This window comes from Crotalus tigris, unplaced genomic scaffold (genome assembly GCF_016545835.1).
Source record: "Crotalus tigris isolate CLP2741 ecotype Arizona unplaced genomic scaffold, ASM1654583v1 scf7180000024397.1630199, whole genome shotgun sequence".
NCBI lineage: Eukaryota > Metazoa > Chordata > Lepidosauria > Squamata > Viperidae > Crotalus > Crotalus tigris.
The window spans coordinates 327,501-343,553 of NW_024100565.1; the positions used below are offsets into that span (position 1 = coordinate 327,501).

Consider the following 16,053-nt stretch of genomic DNA (forward strand, 5'->3'; position numbering starts at 1 on the left):
CATACAATGAACAGCTACAGGACTTGGCTAGTCTAAAGAAAATAAAATTAGGGGAGACATGATAGCAGTGTTCCAGTACTTGAGGGGCTGCCACAAAGAAGAGGGGGTCACATTATTCTCCAAAGCATCAGAGGGCTGGACAAGAAACAATGGTTGGAAACTGACCAGAGAAGCAACCTGTAATTAATGAGAAATTTCCTGACATTGAGGACAATTAACCAGTGGAACAGCTTGCCTCCAGAAATCGTGGGCGCTCCATCACTGGAGATTTTTAAGAAGAGGCTAGACAGTCACTTGTCTGAGATGGTATAGGACAGGTTCTCCTGCTTGAGCAGGGCTGGACTAGAAGACCTCCAAGGTCCCTTCTAGCTCTATTCTATTAGAGGCAGAAGAAAAATAAATAAGTAAATAAATAAGTCTCCAGAGGTCCTGAGAGGAAACGTAGCATAAGCAATACATAAGATATTAAAGAAAGATGAATCCAATTCTGTGCACGCTTAAGGCACGAATTGTCAGGGACTGCTTACTTCCGGGGAGTAGTTTGTCCCTGTAAACTGTAAAAAGCCACGGATATTTCCTCTGGCCCTCGCTTTCTATCCCAGCTTCTTCCTATGGGTATGAAAGGAGAGAGGACGTGCCGATGGACGAGACTTGTCTGATACCCCATGCTTAAGCCATAATGTGTTTTGGTGCAGGGTTTACATGAACCAAACCGCCGCAACTGCAGTCAATAACTTATTGCTCGGGTTTGCGGGATGCATCAATTGTGGCTGATTCCGCTGGTGTTGCATTCAATCCCGGGCCAGCACCGGGTGCACTGGCTTCGTAAGTCGGGCAGCGTTTGCACCAGGTTTCGCACTACATTTCCTCCGCATAAAGTTAAAACAAAGCGGGAGGAAAGAGATGGGGCAGGTTCGGCTCGCCCTCCTCCTTCCATGGGGCTCCCCGCATCGCTTCCCTTTTCCCGCCTAAACTCGCTCGCTCCCTGCCTCCCCCCTCCGCTCGCCCCAAGCCGCTGCAGGCGCCAACATTTCCTCCCGGCGGGCCCCGCTGCCCTCCGCTTCGCTCCTCCCCGCCCGGACACCGCAGCAGCCTGCGCCTCCCCCCCCCGCCCCGGCTCCTCTCGGCGTCACCCTCCTGCCTGGAAGATGGCGCTGGGCGGCCAGGTTGGTGTGCTTGGGAACGGGGCGGTGGGCGTTGGGCGCCTAGGCGGGCCGTTGGGCGGATAGGCCGGGAGAAGAGGCAGGGCGGAACGAGGAGGAAAGGCGCCCGGAGCCGGGGAACGGGGCATTAGGAGGGAAGCGCATCCTCCTGGGCAGGCATTGCCTCGGGGGTGGGGGGCTGTGTGGCGGCTGTGTTTGGAGGGGAGGCAAGAAGTGGCTCTCCGTCCTCCCCGCCATCTCCCCCCCCCCAATTGAGGCGTTGCAAAGAGGAGGGTGGAAGCAGCGGAAGGCCAGTCCTTTGGGACGGTGGGTGGGTATCTCCCCTTTCCCGTTTTTGAGAGGTGACAAACTAGGGGGCGGTCTCCTGAGATGGTGGTCTTTAGAAAAGTGATGGCTCATTGGAAAGTGATGGCTTGGGCAGCGGTCCCAGACGTAGAGGATGTCTGAACTAGTGGCAGAGGAAAGTGGACCTTACAGAGAGCTTCAATCGATACAAACCCCAAAACCTGGATGCAAACCCCTAGAACGGTTTCTTCAAGCCCCCAGGGAAAGCTTTGCTGTGCATCTTGTAGAGCAGGTGGAAAATTTTGTTGTAGAAGCTAGGAGTGACTGAGGCAACCTGTGACTATAGATGGCATGTGTGATGGTAGAGACCTACTTAAGATTTTGTAGTGTTAAGTAGTTGCCGAGATTCAGCTGCAAGAGAAATTACTTTATCTTAATTATCTAGGTAAAACTCTATTTCTTAAATAATCCCTTTTAATATGTGCAATCTCAAGAACCTATGACTGTATTCAGAGCATTCAGTGGTAATGTGTTGTTGTTTTCTTCCCTAGAATGCTGAAATAAATTAAGAACTCTTTCTAAAAAAATATTTCCCATTCTTTAACCCTATGAATAGACAGCATTCTGCTATACTGAAGATTCAGACAGAACACAATCCACAGAAAAAATATCTATTGAATTTGTAGACAAATTTAGAATTTTTTTTTCAAGAATTTGGATGCTCAGATAGATGGGGTAGAAAGTAAATCAACCTCTGCTAGTTTGTTATTGGATGACTAGCACAAATATGTGCCTACATTTCAAAAACCCAAGTTGGAGTTGCACAACATGTATAAATGAGAGATGATTTCTTAGTGCATAGTATAGTTTTCAGATTCTTCCTTGCAGTTGACCACATGGCCAGGGCTTGCCCTCAAAAATGTAGTTGTATTCATCTGATCTGAGTTTGGGTAAAAAGGCATAGCAGTTAATAATTATTCTTCCATTGCCCAGAGATCATCTGGTTATTTTACCTTAGTGGGAATAAAAGTTATTTTTTTTCCTTTAAAAGTTGGGTCTGATGGCTTCCTATGACCTCTGGAAAGAAGTTTTAATAATATTATATTGTCTAATATAATTAGACAATTTTTTGAAAGAGACTGGATGGTTGATATTATAGGACCAAGGTGCAAAAGCTCTTTTTGCTAAATAAATACGGAAATAGGAATTTTGTATGAATAATAGGGAAATTTTGCGACTCAATCCATAAGATGGAGAAGTTGTAAAACCAGAAGGTGAGGTGTCAAATGAAATGTTCATGAATGTGTTACCTGGTCTATGGTGTAGATTTGTGATGGGAGATGAAATCCATTTTACCTGGGATTTGAGTTTTGCTAAAAGACAGACCATATTGAACTGTGTCTTGAGACATTATAATTTCCTACATACTTTTAGAAGAGTTCCTATTACTCATACACTGTATAAATAATTAGAGATAAAAAATTTCCTGAACATTTTGAAGCAATAAAAGGAAATCTAGTTTTCAAAATGGATATTTTGGACAAAATGAAAATGTACAGTGGATATAAAAAATCTATACACCCCTGTTAAAATACCAGGTTTTTTGAGATGTAAAAAAATTAGACAGCGATAAATCACTTCAGATTTTTTTTTCACTTTTAATATAACATAAGCTGTAAAATTCAAATTGCAAAAGAAACTGAAATCTTTTAGGGGGATATAACAATAAAAATGTACAATAATATGGTTGAATAAGTGTGGACACCCTCTTATAAATAGGGATATGGCTTTGTTCAAAATTAACCAATCACATTAAAACTGATGTTAAATAGCAGTCAGTACACACTTGCCATCAGTTAAAGTGACTAATTAAGCCCATATAAAATTAAACAATTCTTGTAGGATTTTTCTGACATGGTCTGCAAAGAGCTTACAAAGCATCAAAGGGATCTCGTTGGAAGGTATCAGTCAGGAGAAGGGTACAAATAAATTTCCAAGTCATTGGATATACCATGGAACACAGTGAAGAAAGTCATCAACAAGTGGAGAAAATATGGCACCACAGTGACATCTGGACTGGACCTTCCAAAATTGATGAAGAAACAAAAAGCAAACTGGTCTAAGAGGCTGCAAAGAGGCCTACAGCAACATTAAAAGAGCTGCAGGAATTTCTGACAAGTGCCGTCTGTAGTACTTGTGGCAACAATCTCCCATATTTTTCATCTATCTAGGGGTAGGTGGCAAGCCTTTCTTACAAATGAAAACATCCAAGCTCAGTTATATTTTGCAAAAACCTTATCAAGTCTGATGAAAGCATGTGGAAAAATATGTTATGGTCTGATGGGACCAAGGGCGAATTTTTTGGCCATAATTTCAAAAAATATGTTTGGTACAAAAACAACATTGTGCTTCACCAGTAGTACATCAGACTCACAGTGGAGCATGATAGTGGCAGCATTATGTTTTGGGGCTGCTTTTCTTCATCAGGAACTGGGGCTTAATCAAGGTGGAAGGAATTATGAACAGATCCAAATACCAATCAGTTTTGGCATAAAACCTGCTAAAATGCTGAAGAAGAAGAGGAATTTCACCTTTCAACATAAGAAAGTCCCAAAGCGTACCTCCAAATCAGCAAAAGAATGGCTTCAGCAGAAAATTAAAGTTTTCGAATGGTCCAGCCAAAATCCAGACGTGAATCCAATTGAAAATCTCTGGGGTGACCTGAAGAAGGCTGATCGCAGGAGATGCCCTGGCAATGGGATAGATTTGAAGTGCTTTTGAAAGGAAGAGTGGGCAAAGATTCCCAAGGCAAGATGCGCCATGCTGATAGACTCCTACTCTAAAAAACAATGCTATCGTAAAACCAAAAGGCGTTTCAACAAAATTTTAAAGAGTGTGCACACTTAATGCAACCACGTTATTGTACATTTTTATTATTTTATCTTAAAATTTTCAGTTTGATTTGGATGCTTGGCAACTGGCATGTATTTATGATGGTTGCATTGTCCCGGGATCATGTGAGCATCTTTTGCAACCTTCCCAGTGGGGAAGCAGATTCTCTTTAACAGTCACTACACTAACTTCACAACTGCAATGAAGGTCTTTGGTCAGGAGCAGCTTAGTAAACATAACTTAATTGTAACTTTATTGAAACAATTACAATTAATTAGTTTTGCCTTAACGTGTTAATGTGCTTAATTATCAATTTTTATGTTAATTATCAGTATTTACATAAATACTGCATTAGTAATCTTTTGAGATGAGTAAATGTATTTTCACTGAATGGACATAACTGTTCTAACTATTCATAGTATTATCCTGTGCATCAGGAATAGAAATGAATCAAAGCTAGGATAATGTTTGGGAAAATGCATCTTATACTTTTAATATTGTCATAGAACAGGAAATTAAGGGAAAAATAAATTAAAATTGGAACCTGGCATCCATGAAGTGAATGGCACAGATCAAGCTTAACCCTGAAAATGTTGATACTCATTACTAGCTTAGCCTAAGTGCTTGATCTATGCCAATTCCCTTCATGGATAGCTAAGTGGGAAAAAACATGTATTTCAGATTATTAAGGAGATTTAAATGCTAAATACGGTATTTTTGCCATCGGACAATATTGGTATGTTTCATTTTTTTGCCAAGGTGTTTCATCTGAATGATAAATGAATAAATTAATGACATACAGATTTGCATGAACATTCAGGGAAAATATATATGTAGTTTTAATATCTGACATTTTATTCTTTCCAACAGAGTTTAGCAGAATTAGAAGTTCTTTGTAAACAGCTATATGAGGGCACAGATTTAGCACAAAGAATACAAGCAGAAAAAGTTCTTTTGGAACTTATTAACAGTCCTGAATGTCTCAGTCAGTGCCAACTTTTACTGGAACAAGGAACGGTAAGTACTTTAAACTTTATTATCGATGTACATATCTGTTACACATTTTTGCTCAAATCTTCTTCCAGGTACCAAGACTGTCTACGTATTATCAAGGTACATTTGACTATCAGATTTTTCTTTAGCTGTACATTTGTTACATTTTATAATAGCAATAGTATAATTGGTTAGTGATCATAGACAAAGAACTCCTAAGTTTTGCAACATTGGACCAAAGGAGGAAACAAAACAAAGACACATACCCTCAGGTGAGATTATATTATTATCCAGAGTAGATTGCAGCACCTGGTATATCTTGACAAAAGTTAAGCAAGGTCAGACTTGGTTGGTGTTTGGATGGTAGATACCAAGAAAGCCCAAAGCTATAGACTAGGCTGGAAAATTGAGAAAATATCTTGGGAGAAGGCTGTTGTACACTATTTCAGTATTGTTTTCAAAAAGGTTACATGAGTACGTCCAAGTTCACGGATATGACCTATGCATATAGTCCTCAACTAACAACTGTAATCGAGCCCAGAAATATGGTTGTAAGTCATGAGTTGTAAATTCTTTAGTTGGTCACTATATGACTATGACTGTTTTTACCGTCCTTTGTGCCGTGATTGTTAAGTGAATGCTATGGTCATTAAACAAAAACATTTTATCCAATGGGAATTTTTTGCCAAAAACTGGAAGTAAATGGTGAATACTGGCAAAAAAAGCTGAAAGTACATGATTGCAGGATATTGCAAGTGGCCATAAATGTGAGCTGGTTATCAAATGCTCACAATGTGATCCTGTGATCATAGTAGAGATGCGATTGTTAAAATTCAGGATGTGAATGGGGGGGGGGTCTGTGGTAACTTTGGTCGCTAAGCAACCATTCATTAAGGGAGGACTACCTGCATATAATTTGGGAGGAGATAATCTGTTGATATTCTGGTGGATACTATATTGACCATGTGGTAGATAAGGAACTTTAAAGTAGTCCTCAGTTACAACTGTAATTGATCCATGCAATTACAGTAATTAAGTCTTGACAGGTCACGTGACCAGACCCAATTTTATGACCTTTTTTGTGGCGGTTGTTAAACCCATTTATTGCCATTTATTGCTATAGAGCAGCAGTCCTCAATCTTTCCAGTTCCACAGACCAGAAACAGCAGCAGGCAGTGGGGGGGGGGGGAGTGGTTTTGCAGGTCCAACCTAATCCCGCACATGAGCAAATGGAGCTATGTGTGCTCACTCTCTGCTTGTGTGGCCTGGTTTCCAACAGGCCATGGATCAGGGGTTGAGGATCCCTGCTACAGACTGGTTTTGCAGCCTCTTGGAGCATAACCTGTTTATAAGTACAGTGCTGTTTGGCTTGTATGTGTCACAGACTGTCTTAAAAAAAGTTATTTTGTAAGCGTCCTTTTATGAAATGACAACAAATAAATGACACATTCTCACATCAGTGGGAAGTTGTAACTACATAAAGAAGCTTGTTGATAATTAAGAAAAGCTAAATGTTGTTTAGAATCTAGAATACTTGTATCTCTTCCATCAAATTCTTTTTTGGATTAAGTTACAGTCTTAAAGCATTCCATATGCTACAGAAAGTTTCAATGACTGCTTGAATATTTGACTTAAAAAAAGATTTAGTATTAAAAATCCTGAGCTTAGAAGGTATTTTATTTATGTGTTTGATGGACTACAAAGTTTATTCCCTTTTAGTTTGGGATTAGTAATCAAAGGCAGATTGCCAGCTGGAAATGCCTTGATGGAAACCTGAGGACATTAAAAGAAATAGCAGATATCCATTTCATTTGTTAAAACCCTGTTGGTACCAGTGAAGCTATAAGAAATGTGCAGATGTGTATGGATGCCTGAAAAACCATAAAGACATGACCTTATCTATAATGTAGATATAGCTAGAACATGTTGGAAATAATGATACTAGTTATATGTAATCGTATACCCATATGATAACTATATTCATATAACAATGACTTAATTGTGTATTGTATTGCTACATGGTGTCTGTGTGGCAATGTAAAACAGAGTCTATTACAGTATTCTGAAAAATAGTTATTGGTGCCTGCAATCATTTTATTTACAAAAACCAATTATAAAAATAAGAAAGGGTGTTTTATAAGTAAAATGATAAATAAATGGTAAGTTACTAAAATGATAAAATAATAAATATAGGTAGTCCTTGTGTTATGACCATAATTTAGCCCAAACTTGTCATTGCTAAGCAAGGCAGTTGTTAAGTCAGTTTTGCCCCATTGTAAAAACTGGTCATAAGTCACTTTTTTCAGTGCCGTTATAACTTTGAATAGTCACTAAACAAATGGTTGTAAGTCAAGGACTATCTATAAGCATCATAAAAATAGTTCTTTTAATACTATTTATACAGTGTTGGGTTCTTTGCTTATTATAATGAATCATGAATTATGGTTTAGAACAGAGTTCCCCAACCTTTCTGGCTTTGTGGACCAGTGGGGAGAGGGGATGGTTCCACACGAGCGGCCAGCAAGTCCACGCACAACTCCAATTGTGTGAGTGGTGTGCATGCATGCCTGCTGCACACGCAAATTAATCATACATGCACATGCTCACCTGCTGCTTGCACAAGTGGGAATACGCATGCTCGCTTGTCCACCGTTTCCACGGCCCAGTTGCAAACACCTCATGGCCCACTAGTGGACTGCGGCCCAGAGATTGGGGATCTCTGTGTCAGAATAGATATTGTTCACTAAATAGCAAAATGTTAGGAAAAGAATTTCTTGTTGCAAGATTATTTGTTTGCTTTAAAAAATCTTTAGTATTATGCAATGTTACTATTACCATTTGAATTGTGTATATTTTTGTCTAGACATCCTATGCGCAATTGTTAGCGGCAACATGTCTCTCAAAACTTGTATGCAAAACCACACCTTTACCTATTCAACAAAGAATGGACATCAGTAAGCATTTTTTATTCTTTTCAATAGTAAAATTGTGTTTATAATCTAAAATTTAATTACTAGCAACTTAAACATATAACTTTTAAAAATTTGTCATGATAGTTTCATAATCGAAGAGTGTGAATATTTCCTATAATCTGGGATTTCTCATCTTTAGGCAATAGAAGAGGCATTATATGTGTTCAATTGTTTGTTTTGTGTTTCATACACAGTATGACCAAAATTGTGGAAACCTTTTGGGAAAAGTGTACAGTAGAAATGCCACCTTTGGTTAAGTTTTCACCAATTTTTCTTCTAATTTCTTTATAACTGTAGCCTTGTTCACTTAATAATACTATTTTACATCGCTTTCTGGGCAACCAGTCAACTCTTTGCACCATTACTTTAATTTTATTACATTTTACAAGCTCACTAAATGAAAGAAAACAAAAAAACCCCAATCACTTTGATAGCGATCACAACACACTGACAAATGTCCTCCTCTCAGCTTCAAAACATGACATCAATAACTGAATCCTACCGTGATCTGATTGGCTGATTGCCAAAACAAGATGACACCTGATTGGCTCTCTAAACACTCATGCTCATTGGCTACAATCAGATGAAGGAAAGCTACCTGATATCAACCTAAGCAAGTTGTGCTTCCTTTTTCTGGTTATTTGGCTATAACTTTTCATAGAATACAGTACAGATAATTGAACAAACTTTGTTACATTACATTATTGATTAAATTATCTTTCCATTGATATATAATTTTATGGTGGTACTCCCCCCAAAAAGTAGTGTTATTAATCATCAAACCTTAAAAATACACTTTTCCCAAAAGGTTTCCACAATTTTGGCCACCACTGTAAATAAGAAAATGTAAATACCTGAGCAGGAGCTGAACCACATTTGTATAAGCATCTGGTATATCTTTGCAATCAAATAGAATAGTTTGGTGACAGTAATGTTTAGTTCTTAAACTGAAAATAGTGGTAGGTATCATACTTACCTGCTTTGTAGTGTGTTACACTGATCTTAAAGACAATGTTATTTATTCATGTCAAAGATTTATAAATGATCCTAAACTTAAAATTAGAAAAAAACAATGAAAATAAAAGTTGTTTCGACTGGTTCTTATAACATATGTATCTGTTGTTAGAGCCAGAGAAATAATATACAGATTTCTGTGATTTTATAATTAATGTGGTAGATGTAGGTCTGTGCTTGAAACTTCATGCATATTTTGAGAATAGGTTGCCTTGCATATTTATAGAAAGTAATTTAAACATATTGGCTATGTTTACTTTTCTCACAAATCATAATGCGGTTTATTGGGCTTGGCTACATTTTTTTTTGTCAAAGCAGTTAAACCAGGCATGTCAAACTCCAGGATTTTTTCCCCATTGCCGGCAATGGGGTGGGTGCAATTTTGGCATGATGCATCTGGCCTGCGGGCCAGCAGTTTGCCATACCCGAATTAAACTATTATATAGTTCATATTTTACATGGGGAGCCCATGCAAATTATTGCTTAGTCAGGAAACAATAGTTAAGCAAACTCTTAGCACAATGCAGTGTATGAATTCTGTCATTGTGGTAGCCTGCCAATTAATAACAAAAAAGAATTTGGGTTAGTTTGAGCTATTTTCATGAAATCAGGTACATAATACGCCCTATAACATTTTGACTCAAGTGATTTTTCTCATGCAGTTTTGTTTGTTTGTAGCTTTGTCTTCCATTTCTATGTGCCTGATATACAGTATAATTTTTTTCTCTTCTTTAGACACTAATAATAAGTTTGTTGTTCACAGACCGAATGTGAATATTTCTCACTATAAAGTTTAGCTCTATAGTGGAAAGGAAACATTTCACTTTAATTATGGTCACATGTTGAGGATTACTTTGGTAAAGGTTTGAGAGTTGGGTTATCTACAGTTAGACTAATACATGCGTATGTACAATAATTTCTTCTTAAGAATTCAAAAGTAGTTGATTTTACAATTTTTTTCATTATTTTCTATCTTTATCATAATTTCAGTTAGAAGAGTGTTATATTTAACCCAAAATAATTGCTTTTTTTTATCTTGGCACAGGAAACTATATACTAAATTATATTGCATCTCGACCAAAATTGGCCCTTTTTGTGATTCAGGCTCTTGTTCAAGTAATTGCAAAGATCACAAAATTAGGATGGTTTGAGGTTCAGAAAGACGAGTTGATTTTTAGAGACATTATTGCTGATGTTAAAAAGTTTTTACAGGTAAGCAAGAGAAAATGTTTGTTCACCCTTCTTTCATTAACAATAGATGTTACATTCCTTCCCTTTGAAATGATAGCATGTTTTTGTGCCTGACATTTGGAATAATATTCTCTGCAGGGATTTATAAGGCTCTTAACCTAACTTGTTTAATTCAGGGGTCCCCAACCTATGGCTCTTGGCCGGCGGGCCGCGGAAATGGCTGGCCAGTGCAAGCATGCATGGGTGCACATGCCCCCACTCGCGCTAGTGCCCACAGCCCCGTTTGTGCATGGGCGCAAACGGGAACGCTAGTGCGGGGTGGGTGTCCATGGCCTGTTAGCGCATGCGCGAACAGGGCTGATAGCCTGGGTGGGTTGCGCAGCCAATTTGCACATGCTGCATCTGTGAATGGCGCTGCTAGTGCTGCGCCAGTGTGTGTGGCCCTGTGCTCATGCACACACACCAATTTTGAAGCTGTTCTCCTTCCCTCTGGTCTACAAGCCCAGAAAGGTTGCAGACCTCTGGTTTAATTGACTCTTGAGGATATTTTCCACCGAGCTCAGCTTTTCCACCAAGTCCTGGGATAGGGGTTATGGCAGGGCCTCTTTTTGGAATAGAGCAGTTGAAGGTTGCTTTTATTGTTTTAACTGGACGTCTATTTTTGATGGTTATGAAGTTTTTACTGTTTTTAATATTATGCACGGCGCAGTAGTATTATGGTGGTTTTAGGAAGTTGACAAATAAAATGACCAAGGGAATATTTGCCCATTATGATGTAGGCCTGCCCTGCTACTTCTAATGTTGATTTATTATTCTGATTTTGGGGAAAATGATAAAATTTAAAGATATAAATGTGATTTTAACTATAGTATAGATTGGAAATTTGGGTTTTATTGATATGTGAAGAATTATGGTTTTATAATGTATGGGGTATAATAATTATTCCATTATAATGGGAAAATTGTGCTGCCCTTAATTTACAGTATAATAAAAGAAAATCATTTCATTTGGTCAAATTATAATGCCATATTTAAAAATAAAAAAAATGTATAATGCAGTGGTACTTTGGTACTCATTGGTAATTCATTCTGGAAGACGCGACGAATACTAATACTGATGAGTACCGAGAAAACCATGTGGCTTACTACGTGAGCCGCTATCTCGGCCAGAAGAAATAACAAGTCACGAGGCAGCTGACATCAGCAAGTTCTTTATTGTGTGTTGACTACTGGGAGAAAGACGATTGCAGGGACAAGATTTCTGCTTCAAAATGCATTGAATACCAAATTCAATGAGGCTTGATGCAGTTGAGTGCCGAGGTATGACTGCATTTAAAGAAATGCACATATTTCTGTTCTGTGTGTTTGTACTGAGAAGTGAAAATGAATTATGTGGTTGATAATATGAATGCTTATTCTCAAAGCCACCTAAAGCCTTTATTCAAAGTCTGTTTCTGTTATAGGGGACCGTGGATCACTGCATAATAGGAGTAATGATTCTTTCAGAACTAACTCAGGAAATGAATTTTGTAAGTATACTTCTCTCCTTCGTATCAGTTTATATCGCTACCAGATTATTGTTATAGTGTTTCGGAGGAAGGATTAATGAAACGGAAAACTACACTATAAATAGGATAAAAATCCCCAAAAGAACCTTTCTGTCAAATGAAGCTTAGAAATGGATTGTTTCAAAACTCACTGAGTGAATAAAATAGGATCAATTCTACTGATATTATAACTAGTATAATAATTTGAAAAAAGGAACAGAGCTTGTGCTGTCAGCAGGATCTTTGCACATTTATAAAACCAAATAAATATCTCATGTGTTCGGAGTTGTCACTCTATGTGCCCTGATATTTCTTTTCTTTTTTTTTAACCTAAGCTCCAGAAATATCAAAAGGGGCAGTCTTATTGACAGGCCTATTACTATGCTCTTCATTTTAATGTTCCATAATAATATGATTATTGAAATTTGTTATAAGTGGCCACTCCAGTGGGCTCAGGATGGCTGCTTTTGGCCTTGGCTTGACAGTAGTTAAACCAGGTTGCCTTTCCTGTTGCTTGTTCTGCTGCTTTTAGATAACCTGCTTAAAACGTCTTTCATTCAACATGAAATATTAACACTACTTTTATTCATAATAATGCATTTTATGAGTATATAGTAAGCACCTGTAAAATCTGTTTTAAGCTATATAATAGTCAAATGAAGAGTTTTCTTTCTTTGTTTTAGATTGATTATTCAAGACCTTCATCAAAGCATCGTAGAATTGCTATCTCTTTCCGTGATACCACTCTAAAAGAAATTTTGATGCTGGCATGCTCGCTGCTGAAAGAGGTGGGCCCAAATACTAATCACATTATCGTGAGATTATTTCTTTACCATCAGAACCTAATTTGTTGATATTTTATTCCTAGAGTCACTTGGGGACATATTGTTTAGCCAGAAACGTATGCAGCTAGATTAATATGCAATGTATAGTGAGAAAGTGATAAATGAATGTTTGAGTTGTATTTATTTTTATTTATCGAATTTAAATACCGCTCATCTTACTTTCAGAGTGACTTTTGGCCTTTTACAGTTAAAATAATAAAAAACATACAAAATACAATACATCAATAAAATAGGAGCCAAGTGAAAAACAACAAAGAAGTTAAAAGACGGGGTGCTAACCATTCCCATAGTTGCAGGCCACTCTGAGAGCCAGGACTTCACACCCTTCTGAAAGCTAGGAAAGTGAGGGCCCACCTCACCTGGGGGGGGGGAGAATATTCCAAAGGGCAGGGGCAATGGCAGAGAAGGCATCCCACCAGTTGGTATTCTTTAATTGATGGGCTCCATAACATACCTTCCCTGCCTAACTGTGAGATAGGTCAAAAGATGAGAGTAAGATAGTTCCTTGGATAACCTGGTCTCATGTCACATAGGGCTTTAAAGGTAATAATCAGCAACTTGAATTGGACTAAGAAGCATGGAAGATTGGATTCAGGCCCTTAATATGCATTTGTATCTTTTCAAGAGGAGTCCAATATGAAGAATATGGTTGCTTTTAAAGATTCTGTACCAGATATATAAACTAGGAAGGCTGCTTTATTTTTATTTGTTTATTTGTATCCTGCCTTCATTATTTTTACAAATAACTGAAGGTGGTGAACGTATCCAACACACCCTACTCTTCCTATTTTCCCCACCACAACAACAATGTGATGTGTGTTGGGCTGAGAGAGGGACTGGCACAAAGTCACCCAGATGGCTTTCATGGCTAAGGCGGGAATAGAACTTATGGTTTCCTGCTTTCTACCCTGGTACCCTATTAAACCACAATGTGAACAAACAACATGCTCATGTTTTACTCTTGTGTAATTAGATAAATCGGGACGATTAACTCTGGAATGCAATAATATCCTTTATTCCAGTGTAATTGTGAGAGTCTTATATTGGCAGATACAGTCCCTGAAATAGGCTTATGTCAATGAGATTAACGATAACTCACTTTGTATTAATGATCTAGAGAAGAGTAAGGAACAAAAATATTATTGTATTTTTTTCCTAGCACAGGTAGTCCTTGGTTAATGACCATTTCTTCAATGTCCACTCAGAGTTACAGTAGCATTGAATGAATGGTGATAGTTATAGTTAACAGTTATAGTTCCTTGAAGTCCTGGTCATCCCAACACCTCTGCAGTCTGTGATCACAATCTGCATGCTTAGTAACCAGCTCACACTGATGATGATTGCAGGATCCCACAGTCACATAATTACAATTTGTGACCTTCCCTGCCAGCTTCCCAGAAGCAAAGTCAATAGGGAAGCTGGTAGGGAATGTTGCAAGTTGCTCTGGTAAGTCTCCCTCACCTGTGCATCTTCCCTGAGTCTTGTTGCATTTGCACCATGAGTTCTCGGCCACACATACACACACCTTCTCTCACCCAAAAGCAGCCAACCCAACCTCCGTATGACTTGGGACTTGCAACTTCCTGTCAGTTTCCTTACTGATTTCCTTTGTAGGAACTAACAGGAAGTTGCCAGGAGGTGCTCATTTAACAACCCGTAATCTTTGCTTGATGGCAACAGAGACTGCCTGGATTGCCACTGCCAAATGAAGTGGTCATAACTCAAGAACTACCTAGATGTTTTATCCAAATCCTTGCATTGATCTACATAATTGAGACTTGCAAGTGATACGTATTGGAATTCTTGACATATTGCATTGGAATTCTTAAAATAATGGGATTACATTAATTAGAAATAAACATGTTACTGAATCACATTTTTTATTTGGATTTAGATACTGGCAAAACCATTAAATCTTCAAGATCAACAACAACAAAATTTAGCAATACATCTTCTGAAGCTTGTCCTCAATTGTCTTAACTATGACTTCATTGGTAGTTCAGCAGATGAATCTGCAGATGATTTGTGTACTGTACAGATTCCAACAAACTGGAGATCAAGTAAGAGAATAATCATTGCTAACAATCTATGTACCTTTTTTTAATGTAGTGCCTTCTAGATGTGTTTGGATTCTGAAGTAGCCAGCCAATAGAACTCTTTAGGATAAGTGAAGAGTTATTGTTATCAAACCCTATTATGACAGATTTGCAAGACATCTTCAGGATGAAATTGTTTTTAGGCTGATTTGAATGTAGATTTCAATGCAGTTTATACTGGTATGCAGTGCACAACGTAGTGTAAATTACATGTGATCATATTCAGTTTTTTAGATTTGAGGAGATAAACAGCAGCTTATAGCCATCTGGCCTATCACATGTTGCCTTGACACTGGTCCATCTTGATATAGTCTTACTTGATAGATGGATTTCAGCAGTATCTCCTTTCATGATGAGTGGTTTGAAGGGAAAGAATCAACCTCATGCTAGGTTCAGAGAATTTCATACCCAATCATAAATTCTTCCCCTTTTGGGGAACAAGTTGTTTGAAAGTATGGTGTCCTTGTTCAGAGGACAGCAGTGCTCTGGACATTTTTAGTTTGAGTTGAGATCTGGTTTTTGGACAAACCAGTCATATCGGTAGTTAGAAGGAGGTATAAGTGCAACAGCTAAGAGAGTAGAGCGCCATATGAAGTAACAGTAAATGCCATCTAGTAAATTATTTCATGACAAAATGTCTATTTTTAAAAAATGCAAACAAATATGCATACAAAACCATAATGTTGGAAAATGGACAGTTGTGTTGCAGTGCCATATAATGAAATTCTGTCAGGGGTTGCGAAGCAGAAATGAAACTACTGTTGAGCATGAAAAAAGGCTTTATCTGAGAAGTTTTTGAATATTCATTCTTACTGAGGTATAAGTGCAACAGCTAACAGAGTAGAGTGTAAGAATGGGCTAGGAATTGTCTTGGTATTTTTAAAAATGAATAAAGGCACTTTATTAAAATCTCTGCAGAATTTAAGGCTGATCATGAATGGGAGAGATGGAAGGGCTTCACAAACACTCTCTTCTTCTTGGTAGCAACTATATGTGAGTGGCAGTACCTCAAATGAACTGTGTTTTGCAACACAGCCTTTTATTTACAGTCCACTC

General features: G+C 38.1%; 1 protein-coding gene across 4 annotated transcripts in view; it reads left to right on the plus strand.

Annotated features, from left to right (window-relative positions):
- The first annotated feature begins 1,112 nt into the window (after window positions 1-1,112).
- Window positions 1,113-16,053, plus strand: part of RANBP17 (RAN binding protein 17) — a 207,575-nt gene continuing 192,634 nt past the window's right edge. For all 4 annotated transcript variants that reach the window (XM_039329446.1, XM_039329448.1, XM_039329447.1 and 1 more), the window contains exons 1-7: window positions 1,113-1,166; window positions 5,211-5,357; window positions 8,197-8,287; window positions 10,365-10,531; window positions 11,973-12,038; window positions 12,740-12,844; window positions 14,796-14,961. In XM_039329446.1, the coding sequence (XP_039185380.1) occupies window positions 1,149-1,166; window positions 5,211-5,357; window positions 8,197-8,287; window positions 10,365-10,531; window positions 11,973-12,038; window positions 12,740-12,844; window positions 14,796-14,961 (760 nt within the window). In that variant the 5' untranslated portion in view covers window positions 1,113-1,148. The remainder of the gene's footprint in view (window positions 1,167-5,210; window positions 5,358-8,196; window positions 8,288-10,364; window positions 10,532-11,972; window positions 12,039-12,739; window positions 12,845-14,795; window positions 14,962-16,053) is intronic.